This window comes from Rhineura floridana, chromosome 9 (genome assembly GCF_030035675.1).
Source record: "Rhineura floridana isolate rRhiFlo1 chromosome 9, rRhiFlo1.hap2, whole genome shotgun sequence".
In the NCBI taxonomy this organism is placed as follows: domain Eukaryota; kingdom Metazoa; phylum Chordata; class Lepidosauria; order Squamata; family Rhineuridae; genus Rhineura; species Rhineura floridana.
The window spans coordinates 46,712,602-46,729,075 of NC_084488.1; the positions used below are offsets into that span (position 1 = coordinate 46,712,602).

The 16,474-nt window shown below is 37.5% G+C and overlaps 1 protein-coding gene across 1 annotated transcript in view; it reads left to right on the top strand.

The window, feature by feature from the left end:
- VEGFC (vascular endothelial growth factor C) overlaps positions 1 to 16,474 on the top strand; it is an 87,505-nt gene that overhangs the window by 62,554 nt on the left and 8,477 nt on the right. The window contains exons 4-6 of the mRNA XM_061583973.1: positions 1,583 to 1,734; positions 6,276 to 6,385; positions 6,680 to 7,013. Coding sequence (XP_061439957.1) covers positions 1,583 to 1,734; positions 6,276 to 6,385; positions 6,680 to 7,013 — 596 coding nt within the window. The remainder of the gene's footprint in view (positions 1 to 1,582; positions 1,735 to 6,275; positions 6,386 to 6,679; positions 7,014 to 16,474) is intronic.

Sequence of the window (16,474 nt, forward strand, 5' to 3'; positions counted from 1 at the left end):
TGCCAGCTTGGTTGATGGCAGGCTTGTGCCAGCAGCACAACCAGCATTTACGTCAAGGGAGAGGTAGATGGGGCATGCAAGCGGGCGTTGCAGGCCTGCACGGCAGTAGGGGGGTAACCTGGGACTCCGTCTTACAATCCCCAGAAGGGTCGGGAGCTGATGCCATGGATCGTGACAGGGAGTGCTACCCACCCACCCCAAGGAGGGGCCCTTCAGGGGCCCCTTCGGACCCAGGAGCCCTCGGCCAGAGCCTGACCTGCCACCCTCTGGTGCCAGCCCTGTTCATATCATTTGCCTCATGAGGCTGTTGTTTCTCTTAAGACAGCGGTTCCCAAACTTTGTTTCCATGGACCACTTGAAAATTACTGAGGGTCTCTGTGAACTACTTCATATTTTTTCTGCTTGATGTAGCAATTGTAATATACTATGCTAAATGCTGTATGATTTTTAATTGTATTTTGCTTTTATTTCTTATATATTGTAGAAGAATTTAAATGGTAATACAATAAAATACAATATAAAAAAATAAAAGCAATAAAATATAATTTAAAATCAATATAAATATTTCATGCAACGGATATACCATCTCCACAGATCTGATTATTCCAGATCCACAGACACTCTGAACCACCTAAATGAAGTTTACGGACCACTGGTGGCCCATGGACCACAGTTTGGAAACCCTGTCTTAAGTAACAACAGGCATAAGGAGGGATCAAACCAGATCAGAACTGGAAGAGGGGAGAGGAACTTTTCATTTTATGTTCGCTATAGCCCTTATGTTTGCTGTTTGCAATAGGAGGAAAGCTGCTTTAGGCCCCTGGCAAAAATGCAGAGAGCCTCTCTTAGTTCTCAGTGGCTCACACTAGATACAATGGAACAAAGTACAAAGGCTGCAATGTGGGACATGGCTGAAAAGCAACAAAACTTGTGTCTTACTGCAGACACAGTCTTTAGAGGAAAAAGCAGGTTTATCTTCCACCCCGCTAGTATCTCTGTGTCTAGGCCAGAGAGATTCTGGGTGGCCATACCTAAATCTAGTTGTTCCAACTCAGGGGTCCTGAAATCAGTTGCATTAGCTAGTGAAAGTGGAAGGTGGATCCTGAAATTCAGCAAGCAAAAGGTAGAGGTCTCATATTGCTTGCCAATTACACAGACCAATTTTACATACCCTTCTGCACCTAGAAGAGTCTAGTCCACAGATTCACTTGACTGGGTTAGCAGCATACCTTTTTCTTTGTCTCATATGAGTGAATGGCTGCTGTTAATTCTTATGTGGGGGTGGGACTACTTAACACATGGTAGTTACTGGTACTACTTAATATGTTCTTGCCAATTTATACAAGCAACCCATCCATGTATTGTACCATCTTAATTAAGGAATTTACCCCTCCCACCCACACCACAAAAAAATGCTCGAGCAGCTTGCAGTGAGAAGTTAATGTTCTTTTTTCTAGGTTTTACTCTGATCAGTCTGTGAATAATATGTATGAAGAATAATTTGCATGCTAACACATTGCTCTCATTTTTGCTTTTAGTAAAAACTTGATTTCTGTAAGTTCCCCCCTTTCTTCTTCTGTAGTTATTCGAAATAACTGTGCCGCTGTCTCATGGTCCCAAACCTGTAACAATCAGTTTTGCCAATCATACATCCTGCCGATGCATGTCAAAACTGGATGTCTATAGACAAGTTCATTCAATCATTAGACGCTCCTTATCAGTAACACAACCACAGTAAGTATTAGATTCTCACATTTCTTTATATTATTAGAAAACCTAAAATAATTTTAAGTTATTGTGTATTTTTATAATAATATCAAGTAAGTCACTGGTGACTGAAATATGATATAAACAAGTGTATTGTGAAGTTATACTAAAGTTCAGGAAAATATTAGTTTTTTTAAAAAAAGAAGGCAAACTTATGTGATCTGTTTTATATACAAATGCATGCAAATTCATACACCAGCTCCTAAATCTAACATTAAAATAAATAAAAATGTGTTTTATTAGTTTGAATCAACAAAGGACTGCAGCACTTCAGATACACAGTAAAATCATTTAGTAAAACTAGTTTTAAAATTATATAATTATTTTGACATTCTTTTATTTTAAGAATTAGGGTCTTAGCTCAAATTATGAATAGTCTTCAACAACCATTTGCCAGAGTACTGAAGACTGAATAAGGATCTTATAATTTGGCTCAGTATCCCTAAATGGGTGGACCTGAGCCTAAATGTTGCTGGTTAATTTAACCCTAAGTGCTTGGAGACAAGATTTCTGTGGAATTTCCAGCTTCCAATTGAATCCTGATCTTCAAATTGGGACAAATAGTTCACTTAGCTTCATGACATACAAGTATGTATGTTAAAAGGGGAGGGCTAACAGCACACACATGTGATATCATTTATAAAATTCAACAGAAAAAAGTACAAGTGGATGGCTTCTCAACAAATAAATATAACAAATAATAATTTTTAAAAATCATAGCTAGGATTATGTTTTACTTCAAAATGTGCATAAAACCCTTAGTGCACAAAACTGTATTAGTGCTCAAATGCACAGTCCTCTTAAGTATTAGGCATAGTCTCTGTTGTCTTTTCAGCACCTGCTGAAGTCCTACCTCTTTCAACAAGACTTTTCAGTAGATTATCTGTTTTGGAATTGTTTTTAAAGATTTTTTGTTTTGTTTTTATAGATTTTTGTTTTGTTTTTAAAGATGTTTTTATGTTGCTTTGTTTGCAAGATGTTTTGTTTGTAAGATGATTTTAGTGCTTCATCATTTGTTTGCCACCCTGGGCTCCCTTTTGGAGGAAGGGTAGGATATAAATTTAATAATATAATAATAATAATAATAATAAACAGTATTTTTTCTATATTTGAACAAAAAATCAGCCTATTTTAGCTGTAGTGTGTCTTGAATTACATGTAAATTCAAAGTGTTACATACTAATTTTAAGCATGAGGTGTGCTCTTTCAGATGGTGTTGGATTAATTCTTCTATTTAATCTGTTATTTCAAGAAATACTGAATTGTATGCAGAAGGGAGTAACAAAAACACACACAAACACCATAAAATGGTGGGAGAATTTCCTGGGGGAGACTTTTTGTATGTATTAGAGTTCATTTCCTTGAGTATTTTAATGTATGAATACACCTGTATTCCAAAAAGCTTAATGTTAAACCATAGACTGACTGAACTAGTTGATGCAAACAGCAGTTCCCTATGTTTCACCCAGGTCCCTATGGATTTTGCAGGGGAATGTGCCATGTACTAAGGAATCTCTGCAGCCCATCTCCCACAAATCCTTGGTGGAACCCCTGAATGTGCCTAAATTCTAAATCTTGTTCAAATTTATATTTTTCTCATTCTTCAAAAGAGGCTGGTACTAGACAGTATCTTCCACTCTTTTTTATTTTTCTCGGTTGAGCATTGATATCGTTTATTTCCCTTAGAATTTAATTCAACCAGAATTTAATTATATCATTTTATAAAATTTAATTATGATTGTTCAATCTTGTCATGCACAATCTACAACTGTGTCATATATGAAGTATGAATCTAACCCCATAATGCCTACTTGGGCATAGTTTATTTCTTTTTGTCTCTCAATTTAGTTATTCTGGCTGATTTTGGTCTACCTGTAGATGGGCTCCTGTATCATTTCAAAAACCTTCAAAACAAAAGAAGCCTTTATTTTACCAGTTCTTTTAATAAATGGAATTTAGATACACAATGAAAAATGGAACATACCTCATTTTGTGGTTTTTAAGAACTTCATTCTTAATAAGTTTTTCTACGCTGATCATGCCTGATCTTACTAACTGCATAAATAACTTATTTTTATGCATTATTGTAACATGCGTGAAGTATATTTTGTTCAGTTTCCTTCACATCTTCACTGAACAAAACAAAATATTAAATACTTTACATATTGCCTTAAATACAACCATAGGCTTGTGCAGCAGTGTGCACATATTTCCTTGGGCTGAAAAAACACCATCCAAGGGCCCCAGTCAGTAATATTGATAATCTGTTCCAGAGGAGGGATATGGAACAGAGAGCTTCATTCAGCCTTCCCTGCTCACTCTATCCCCCAGATGATCACTGCTATTGGAAGGAAGGTTGGGATTTAAACTAACTAACTAACTAATGATCTGAGCTGCACATATGCAGCCCCAGCTCTTGGATGCAACTTTTCAACACAAACACGTGAATGATGCACCTATTGTGCTCACTTCAAAAATAGGTACACAGTTGGACCAAGTCAACAGTATTACATACTTCTTAAATAGCGTGTTTCTATTGGGGAAAATGTTGAATCAATAATATTGTTTCCCAGTCCTATTCCTAATCTTTCTTGTTACTGAATGGTGGTTAGAACTGAACTTTTTGTTTCTATTGGAAACTTTTTAGTATAGCAAAGTGGATTGCCTCTGATACTGGAGTTTATATAGTCATAATGACTAGGACTGTCAGAGAATTTTTGCTCAAAACATACAGATATGGAAATTGCCTCTGTTTGTGTGATTTGTGTATGTAATTCCTTGAAGTGAATGTAGTCTGCATTGTTTGCAGAATGGTTGTTTAAGGCTGCAGATTATTTGTTAATTAGTTATTATTATTTTGAGATGCCACTTTATTTGAATCTCTCTTGATCCAATCTGCCTCTACTTCTGCTGATCCTGAGGGTTCCTGGTCAGAAGCAGGGCCACTTCTCTTCAATTATTTGATATCTGGGAGTACAGAGATGTTTCCCCTAAGTCTCCCCTTTTCCACTCAAGACTACAACATCTTCCTGTGGGTTCTCTTACATCCCCTCCTCCATGCCAGGTTGCAGCCCAGCTCCAAAATGTGAAGGAGGGGGTGCAAGGGAGCCACATCGTTATCCTGAAGCTCAATAGATGTTTAGAACCCTGTGGGGAGATGGCTAAGTGATAAACCATTAGTTGCTTTGCTTAGTTTGAAAGAGAACACAAAGGGATGTGAATAACACAAGAGACTTGTTTTGGGCTGATAGAGGGACTGCCAAGGTGTAAGGAAGTCAATTATATATACAGGCGCCTCTTTGATGCTCTTATTTCTGAACTATTGTTTGTTGCCAAAGGCATCCTATGTACACTGATATCCTAACCATGTCTTCTCAGAAGTAAATCCCATTATTGTGTGGGTATCTGTTTGGTCATTTGGATAGCTTATTTTGACTTGTGTTTAAATTAATATGGATGAATTTGATGGTTATTGTATTTTTAATGTGAGCTGATGGGTTGATTTTTTTCTTCACTGTTTTTCATTTTCCTCTCTTTCTGATTTTATTTTCGTTTTTCCTTTTTAAATTTGTAAGGAAAAAATAAAAACAAGTAAATCTTTTTGAATTCAGTGAGGCTATTAATAGGGTTAGGATTTCAGCCTTAATCTGCTTCCTATTATGAATTTTAAAAACTAATGGAATACATCACTCATTTTTCTTTAAAATTGAAAGAAGTGATCCCTCTTGCTACCTGTGGATTTAATGTGTGCTCCTCCATTAAAATCTCAGCCTCTTCGTCCAAGTGAGAATAGCCATCTGAATTTGACTGCCCATTTTTGACCACCCTACATATGTGTTGAAAAAGTAAAATGAAATTTAAAATTCCTCCCGCTTGACATTTTCTTGACTTATAACTAAGCTACCCCACTTACCTGAGAGTCAGCCCCACTGAATTCAGTGTGACTTTCTGAGTAGACATGGTTAGGTTTGCAGCTATAGATAGCTTTGTAATGGGCTATTAGACACTTCATTAATATTGTCTTCAAGGTGTCACAAGGCTCTTTGTTGTTGAAAGGGAACACACAGGGAAGATAATTGATTTATAAATATAGTGTAACACAGTGGCATAGATCACTACAGAATGGCAACAACAAATACATATATTGCCACCATAGCAAACAGCAGGACAGATAGCAGTGTACTGGGTTGGAAGCAGAACAGCAGTGAATGAAACTAGCTCACTTTATGATGAATACGTCGGAACAGACATAACTAAGTGTCTACATCGCTACTCATGACTAGTAGCCACTGATTACTCATATATTCATAGTTCCTTCTTCTGTCCTGAATTTCCCACCCTTCAGCTTCATTGGATGACCCCAGGTTTTAGCATTATGTACAGAATGTGAATGCGAATGAAATCAAAGATTTCTAAGCATGTGTTTGTCTGCTGAAGCATCTGTGATCCATTCACAAAAGCACTTTTCTTGCATTTTCATAGTAATAAATGTTATGTTTCATCCCTAGGTGTCATGTGGCAAATAAAACTTGCCCAAAAAATCATATCTGGAATAATCAGATCTGCAGATGTCTGGCGCAGCATGACTTCAGTTTCTCTTCCTACCTTGGGGATACTGGTAAGCAAATGTGCTTTAGAGGATTGTGTGTGCTTACTTTCCTTTATACAAGCAAAAGACAAATTAATATCTACATAAACCTCCTAAGATTAAGAACTCTTTAATCCTTTATAACTGCCTGTTTATATGGCACAATTTATCCATGTTTTTTACTCCACATTACAAATTCAGTGATTTTGACATGAGAAGGACATAACTCACTAGCTCAAAAATGTAAAATTAGCAGATATATGTTCTACTTCTTGCAATGCCTGGAACGAAATTTATTTTTTCCAATGCTTACTATGCTCATAGACACTGCTGAAGGATACCATGATATCTGTGGGCCTAATAAGGAGCTTGATGAAGAAACCTGTCAATGTGTCTGCAAAGGGGGAGTGAGGCCTTCCAGCTGCGGACCCCACAAAGAATTAGACAGAACATCATGCCAATGTACATGTAAAAATAAACTGCTGCCTAGCTCATGTGGACCCAACAAGGATTTTGAAGAAGAAAAGTGCCAATGTGTATGTAAAAGAATATGCCCTAAACATCAGCCATTAAATTCTGCAAAGTGTATTTGTGAATGTGTAGAATCTCCAAACAAGTGTTTCTTGAAAGGAAAAAGATTTAATCACCAGACGTGCAGGTTAGTAAAATAACTGAAACAACTTTTTTTTGTCCTGCAATTTCTATTAAATTAGATTCTCATTTTGTGCTGCTAAAGGACATTGGTTACAGTTTCTCAAAATTTCTCAGGTTTGCTAATCATGCTACGTGCTTGATCTTATCAGAGTGAAACAGCATGCAAACTCTTTTACTAGTCTGAAGATAAAACATATCAGTTGTCATACGAAATGGATTACCTGAACAGAAAGTGTGTTTGATTGGTTCACTAATTATATATGGTTCCACTGCCCAAGTAATCCATGTTTGACAATATTATACCAGTTCCTAACAGTCAGCGATGATACCGATGGTTGCCAAAACAAAACTGTCAGAAATTTAGTTTTTTGCCTGCTAAATCATCTCATTTCCCATCAGCAGATATTAGATAACATTGATTTCAGATACTATCCTTAAAAATCTGATCAGTCACTTTTTAAGATCTTATTTAAATCTCAGTGTATTTTGTATGCTTCAGCCGATCAATTATATCAAATGACCCAGATATCCACAGGGTGATGATCATGATGTGTATGTCAGAACATCCTTTTTTAAATGAAATAATCTGATTGTTTTCCAAGCTTTCCTCCCCCCCGATATGAAATAATTAAATTGTAGTTGCAGAGCTGTCACTTTTACAGATTATGGTGATTTATAGCATTGGTTGTGTTAGCATTTGGATTAAATCTGTTGTGTTTGTGTGCTTTGCATTTGAAGCAGCATACACTCAAGCTTTTTGGGGTATTTGAAATAAATTTTCTGCATAGCATTTCAGCTTCCATTTTGTGGCCCTGATCCTATAGTCTACTAAAGGAGTGTGATTGCTAAACCAGTATTAGGTACACAGGATTATGCCACCCCAGAGAGAGCTCACTCAAATCTGCAGTTATCGTATAAGGAAGTGAGGAAAAAATTGTTTTCTAAATACATACATGATAAACTGCAACAGCATCAGTTTAGGGAAATTAAATTCCCTAAAAATCCTAATGTTTTTAATGATTTAATGCATGAAATAGACTACAAAGATATGTAGTTCAAAGATAATTTGTGCAGAATTGCAGCATAGATTGTATTCAGTCTGTACTTTGGGTTGTTGAGGATACATAGCATAATCTGTTTCCATAAAACAGACGTTAGGGAAATCCCTTAAATCTTCAAGGGGGCACTCAACAGAATAAAAAGTGCACTCAGGTGAGCTGGCAAACATATTTATGGGCCCCAGTTCAGCTGAAAAGTATTGTTTGAAATAATGGGACGTGCACTTTCATTGTGATGGTTCGTATGCACACATGCAAGTGTCATCAAGTCATGGATGTGTGAACCAGCCTGATCAAAAGGTATAGTGTGCAATGACAACTGCTACAAATTCATCAAGCTTATCTGAACCTAGGAATAAGATATGACCTGTTACAAAAGTGCAGTGTATCTTTGGCACAAACCCCACTGCCACCATATGGTTATTGTGGATTAATTTAATAAAATGAAACTACAGGGGGAAAAAACCCATAGCTGAACAATTATTCCATCATGGATTATTTTTCCTCTTAGCCTAACTTTTAATATATGGTCCAGGATTATGTCTGTGCCAGGTAGTCTTGCTTGAATTTTCAGCAGGTATGACAAGACAATATCTTTATTACGGTCAAAGACCAGCCAGAGTATACAAAATGTAAAAAATACAGAAGGGAGGAAGAAACAGTTTTTCCTTAATAACTTTAGAGTATAAGTGTTAGGTTTGTAATTACATTTTATATTAAAGAGAGTAGCACTTACAGAAACTAAATAACTAAAAATTTAGTTTTCAGTGATTTCTCTATGATTAAAACTATTGTAGAGAATTTGATGATATTAAAAGTTTTCTGGTGCGAATTGTTGCTGCACAAAAGCACTTTTAGTGTGACCTGTTGAGACTTGTCTGCTAGAAGGTAGTCAGTTATCATTTTTTCATCTTTAGTAGGGATTTGGTTCAGGATTGGAACTAGGAGCCTAGTACGCAATTCATGATAAAAGGAACAGTAAAGTAATACATGGGTGACCGTTTCTACTACATCGGCACCACACGGGCATACTCTATCAGAGTAGGTAATTTTCTTATACCTACTCTGTAAGAGGGCTGATGGCAATACATTAAATTTTGCTAAAGTAAAAGCCCTCCTGTATCTAGGGACAGTTAAATTAAATAGATAGCGGGGGATGGAGAATGGAATTAAATTGTAGCCAGAATTAGGGGCAGGTGTCATCCTCATTAGGTGATTTTGGAGTTCTATATCGTGTATTCTTTGTTGGATCTGTGATTTTGCTTTTATAAAGCCCCATGACAATATTATAGATATAGAGAACCCTAGAGAGGCTATTTTATCTGTTACAGATGTTAGCCATCTTGAACAAAAAACATCAGTTAAGATGAGAGGGGTGAGGCCCACTGGCATAAACAAAATTTTCAGCCATAGATTAATCTTAGCTATCCAAATGCGGGCTTCCAAGGTTATGAGGCCAGCTTCCTGTCGTACGATGGAATTTGAAGCACAGGTAGGGGTACCAAAAATTGCCCTTAGAAATTTTGATTGTACTTTTTCAAATGGTTCCAAGTTAGTAAAGAATCCAATTTGAGCTCCGTATGGAAGTTGAGGGATTACTTTAGTTTCAAAAATTTGTATTGCTGAGGGGACATGTTGACCACCCTTATTATAGTAGAAAGAGAGAAGTGCCTTGGTGGTTTTATGGGCATTTGAAACAGCATAGTTTATTTGATGTTGCCAGGAACCTGAAGTGTGGAATACCATTCCCAGATATTTGAAAAATGGGACCTGTTCTATGGGGTAACCATCCATCTGCCAAAGATGCTTTAGCCTTCTTCTAGAGAAGACAACAACTTTTGATTTAGTATAATTAATTTCCAATAGCTCTTTTTTAGAGTAATTGGCTAGCGCTCTTAGCAAATGCCTCAAGCCAATCTGAGAGTATGAAAGGAGGGCCACATCGTCAGCATATAGAAGTGCTGGAATTGGTCTCCCAGTCAGACTGGGATAATGTGAACCAAGAGGTGATAAATAGCTGACCAGGGAATTTATATATATGTTAAATAGTGAAGGTGCCAGGATACATCCCTGTTTAACGCCTTTAAGTGTAGGGATGGCTTTTGTTAAGTGACCAGCTCTATCACATCTAACACGCAGGTAAGTAGATTTATATAAACATTGTATCAAGGCTAGTAGTCGCTTGTCAATGTTGGTGTTCTCCAGCTTGTCCCAGAGCTTGCATCGCGATATAGAATCAAAGGCTGCTTTAAAATCGATAAAAGCAGCATACAAAGCACCATTAGAAGATTTAGTATATTTTTCTATTAGATGATTTAGAAGTAGTCCATGATCAGTTGTAGAACGTCCAGCTCTGAATCCTGCCTGTTCAGCTACAAGGATGTTTTCTTGTTCTATCCAAGATGTAAGTTTGTCATTTAGGTACGTGGCATAAATTTTACTGATGATGTTCAGAAGGCTAATTGGCCTGTAATTAGCTGGATCAACTCTGGAGCCTTTTTTAAAAATCGGAATTACTATTGCCAAACCCCAGTCACTTGGAATAGTGTTGTTCGCATTGATATAGGAAAATAGGGCAGCTAATACCGGGGCCCACCAGTCCACGTTGACTTTAAAGAGTTCAGCAGGAATGCAGTCCGAACCAGGTGCTTTTCCTGCTTTTAATCTCGCTATTAAACAGCCGATTTCCTTTGGAGTGACCGGTGGCCACTCTGGGAGACCTTGTTGATGTAATTCGATGTATTTGGTGCAGGGATGTGCTCCGGAAAAGAGCGTTGTATAGTGGTCTTCCCAGGTGTTTACCGAAATATAATAATCCAGGGAAATTGATGAGTGGGGCCATCCTTTAGCCACCATTTTCCAGAAAGAACATACATCTTTTTCTCTGGATGCTTTCAGTAAACGTTGCCAATCTTCTGCTTGGGCTAAGGACTTTTTGGTATTTATTAGTTGTTTATATCGTCTCTTTTCTTCCAGCATCTGGAGGAATAGGGCAGGAGAATTTGTATCTCTGTAAGCTCAATATTTTTCAGTTAGAAGTTTTTTCTGAGCAACGCAGTCATGGTCAAACCATGATTTAGACTGGTAAGTGGGTCGACGAGAGGTACGTTTTGGGGTGCTAGATAGACTTTTTTGCAAAGCTTGTATCAGTTGTTGAAACGTGTCGAGGGGCGAGTCAGTAGGCTGAGTGGCTATAAGTTTGTTTCGAAGTATGAGACAGTACTCAGAATTTAGTAATCTCTTTATATCTGCATCCAATTTGGAGGACCAACTAGTCCGAGTGGCTTGTCTTTCACATTCTGCAGCAAAAGTTGGAGCTTGCTCTGCGAAAGTGGACTTATTACCACAAGACAATAGTATAGCTAGTGGTAAATGATCACTTTCAGGACGCACTTCGACAAAACAGGCAGAGATAGCCAGCAGAAGTTATTGTGAGACACTGAAGTAATCAATGGTAGAAGTTTTAGGTCCGACTAGAAAAGTAAATTCACCGGGAATGTCTCCGTCAATCCGCCCATTAGATATGGTCATATTTAGATTATTTAGCATCTTTATCAAATAAAAACCAGAAGGATTGATGCCATTATCCTTTGATTGTCGGCCTGGAATAAGATTTTGACATGAAGTTATTGGTACCGGTTCATTATAACGGGCGTAAAGAAATTCATCAGAGGGTCCTATCCTCGCGTTAAAATCACCTGCTAAGATGACCATAGCATCTGGAAAAAGAGCCGTTTGGTTTTCAATATATTCTTCAAGCTTTTTTATGGTTGACTTTGCTGATTTCTTTTGACTACATACTGGAAGGTACACATTTATGATCAGGAGCCGAGTCCAAGAGAGGTTTATTATTATTGCAATTGCCATCTCATCTAAGGAATCCAAATTTATATAGGAGGCCAGTATCTTAGTCGAAATGAAGAGACATAGACCTCCTTTAGGGCGGCCACCTTTCATACTAGGGGATGCATGTAAAGTATAGGATGTGTATCCATTTAGAAATATGTCCTCACAGATCCATGTCTCCTGCAGTAAAATGATATCGTATCTTTTTAAATAGGTAAAGAAGCTCGGGTCAGCACATTTATTCTGCCATCCAGAGATATTCCAAGATATAAAAGCCAGATTATTCTCAGTAGAATTAAATGACAGTCAGGCATTGCTGAGTTGATTGGTTTTCTGCGGTGGTCTGTTTCTTTTGTTAGCAGATGGATTAGGGGAGGAATTATAATCAAAGTGAGACTGTGTGATGGTTGAAATGGTTGGAATTGACTCCGCTATATCCAGATTCTGTTGGTCTGTATTCTTCACCCCGGTAGGGCCTATATAATCATCTTTTTGTATAGGTTCAATTGGTGTAATTACAGACTTATTGGAGGAAGGTGGTAATGATATAGTTGTATCATGTATAGTTTTCGGGGGTTTTTTCAACTCTCCTGAAGATTTAAGAGTGCCTCTGTCCTTGGAAGGACTTAACGTTAAATCGATCTCTCCAGCTTTGGGGTCCAGGGGGACTTTTAATTCTTTGAAAATGTCCAGTAAGTGAGACTTTAGACGTTCAAATCTTATGAGGATATCAATTTGACTGTGAGGAGGTAGCGTGGCAAAGGAATTTATTGTCATTTTCTCATCCTCATCAAAAGAGTTCTCAAATTCATTGAGAGATTGGCTGTCTTCTTGATGCACTGTATCTATGTTCTTCTCATAATTGTCTGGAACGATGTCTCTAAGTTTGGTAGGTGATGAATCTTCTAGAGTCAGCTCATTATTGGCCTCTTGTTTTCCTTTTTCCTTTTCATTCATATGGTCTTCACATGGTCTACAGCAGTGTATTAGAGCTACTGGGACTGCCTTATTTTCAAAGAATCTTGATATGGCAATTCCAAGCTTTTCAAATAGAGCCTTGGCCTTGAGAACTCGATTCGCCACACTCCGAGTAGCAAAGGAGATCAGTGCACGAGCTCTTCTCCCATCATGGTATATATATTCTATCCGTTCAATTTCTATTAAGGGTATATGAATCAGGAGGTGATTTCTTAGTAGCTCCTGCAGATGTAGTTTACGATTAAATTGGGATAGAAAACCATTAGGTTTGGGGAAGTTTATCAGTACCAGTTTGTAGGGGTTCAGAACAAGGTTCCAATTATAATCTTTTATAGCTTCCACTTTCAGATGTTTACTAGACTCCCTTAGTTGCATATCTGGTAACCTATTTTGAGGAGTAATATGATGCATGGACGTTGGTAAATAGGCCTTCAGGGGAGGCAGAGTAGATGGGAATACGGGGGTGTCCTGAGATTGGAGCTTCGCTCCAGAAATTAAGGAAGATGTTATGCCTGCACTCTTTTGAGGCGATCTTGAGATCGTTTGGGTGGCGGGTTTATCCAATATGTCAAAAAGCTTTTTGAAGTTCATCTTTTTTCCCCGTGTTGTCTTTAAATTCTTTAAGTTTTTTGGTTTTTTTGTGTTAGGCTTCCTAGTCTTGAATTTTTTACATTTCTGAGGGTTTGTTCTTGCCTTCTTGTATTTGAATTTTTGTAACTTTCTTTTGGGAGAGGGTGGTTTCTCTTCGCTTTGTTCATGATTTTGGTACAATTTTACAAGAATTATTAAAAGATGATTACATTCCCTCAGGGATGACTTCATAAGGTCAATATCCTTTAGTAGCATAGACATCCAGCCCAAGATCAGTGGGTTATTCTCTACTGAATCCAGGTGTAAGTATTGAGAATGTTCTTCGTTTAGCGAGTCTAAACATTTCTCCACAGTTGGGTTCGGCTTGGTGTTAGACATGTTGGTCGAATCATTATTTAGCTGGTATTTTGGTGGGTCTGCTTGATGTAACTTTTCCATCACCGTCTTTTTACCATTATTTTTAAATTGAGTTGGCAGTTGTTTTTGTACATTCTCATCCAATGCAATTTCATCGGCCAAATTTACTGATGGATATTCATCTGGGACAGCTTGGATATTATCTTTAAGGGATAGAGACCAATCAAGGGGGAAATGCAAAACTTGAATGTCTTGTAAAGAAGCCCCTTCATTTTCTCTCTTTGAGGTTATAGTAAAAAAGTTTGTAATCTTTAATTGGTCACTTTGAGGCTCCACTGGACAGCTTGGACTAGATGTTAGGAGTTGGGTTGAATCCTTTCTTTCAAGACCTCCAGTCACAGGTAGGCTCTCAAAGTTGGGGGTATTCCCCAAAGCTTTTCGAGCTTTTCTTGTTAGAACCATTACTAGCTTTATTAGCTTCACCACTTCAGATTACGAGCTGGAATAAGTCTTAGAAAGTGTGGTAATGTTCCAGCTCTCCCATAAGTAGATATAAGCAAGTCTTTGAGTAATTTTTCTTGAATCAGATACGCTAAAAAGCTAAAAATTAAAAAGAATAGACAGGTTTTGTCGTTCACAACGCCATCTTATCCTCTCATTGGATATTATAGCAGTTTTAAGTCTGTCAGGATTATTCTTTAATTTAAAAACAGCTTAAAAATTAGTAGAACAAAAAGTCAAGGTCTAAAAATTAGTGAAATATGTTATCTTGGGAAGTCCATCATAACCCGAGAGAGGGAAGAAGATTTATGCTGATGGCTTGACTTTAGGAATGTCTCCGAAATTCTTAGCCGCCAGAAAATTCTTCAGTTAAAAGTAGTTCATCAGAGCACTAAAACTATCTTTTGAGTCAGTTGATACATTTCATACCAGAGATTTGGTGCCGAGAATTATGAGATATCAGCAGTAAATTAAGTAGGAAGGATAAATTCTTAGTCAGATTATACTGTGTTTTAGCATCAACTCCGATAAATGCGTCTTGTTAAATCGCCATCTTTCCCTTTACTCTCCTGAAGATGACTGTAGGGACAGGAGCAGGCAAACAGTTGTTATCTTATTTTGTCTACTAGGAGTCCTTTAGTGAGAGGTAGAGCAAGCACCACAGGAATGTACTTCCTTCTTTTAACTTCAAAACAGACTTTTTATCAAGTTGTTTGGAAAAAGTTAAAGGTAGCTCTAGAAGTTTTTAAATTGTGAACAGAGGGAGCCGAGATAGCAAGCGTCTTACTGGAAGTCGTTCCAGCTTCACTGATCAGCAGGTATGGTGTAATTTGAGAATTAGAATTGTAATATAATATATGAATGAGTTTAGCCAGTGTGACAAGTTATAAAGAAAACTTTGCACTAGATGTGGCAGGCTGGCCCATGATGATTATAGCTCCCGTATCTTCCCCATTTGTTGCTGATTTCCTCATAGCGGTGTTAATTTGTTGAAAGAATTGGCTCTAGTGTAACTATAATCCTGTTACAAAAATGTAATACCAATTTTGTTTTTACAGAATACAGTCTCTTACTTCAAGCATCCCTCCCACTTTTTTAACATATTGAACACATATTTTTCTGTATCTGCATCTTTCCAGCTGCCCTTGGAAATCCTAATAAATATACTAGTAAATTTACATACTACTAGATTTCAAATCTAACTCGCTTGTGGTATCATTGTCCTTAAAAATCAGCAGCCACTGTTCACACCTTTACCATGTAGATTACTTAATGCTCTTTAACTCCTCTATGAGTCATGCAGAGAAGTGCCACAATGAGGAAGGAAAAGAAAACAGATCCTTTAAATAGGAGCAACACCGTAAGTCCTACACAGTTTGTCCATATGAATGTTACGTGAGTGTTACCAATCATTCTTCATCCAGTAGTTATCTGTCTACCATATATACTTTGGCTATGTCTACTGTATAAAGCAGAGCCAAGAACAACCATGGAATATTTCATACAACTTTACTGAATGTGATTCTGCTATAAGAAAAACTGCATGATATAGGCCAATGTACAAACAAGTAAGGCACATCTCCCTGAATAACTCTTCGGTCTTCATGGCTAGAACCTTTGCAGTCTTTGCCCCATTCTTGGCTGTAATTCATTTTCATAGCTTTGATTAATAATTCCATCTGGGTGTGGAAAATTCTACATCACAGAATTATGGGACTGTACATGAGTATAATTAGTCCAAGCAAATATATTACAAATTTATCATCATTAATTGTAACTACAAAAGATTAGACTAAGGTTCTTTCATATGGGAATTAAGGTATTAATTCATAGAGTGATTTTCATGTGTGACAATTCTAAACACATGCGACTTGTTGTATGCACCCATGATGTAGCCCAGCCTTCCCCAACCTGCTGTTCTTCAAATGTTTTGGACTAACAACTCCAATCAGTGCCAGTCAACATGGCCAATGGTCAGGCATCATGGGAGCTCCAGTCCAAAACATCTGGAGGGCACCAGGTTGGGGAAGGCTGGTGTCGTCCCACATAACTCCTAGAAATGTTACAGTTCTTTACATGCATATAGGATCATAACATGTGATCACATGCAGATCATGTTCAAAGTACCATGTAT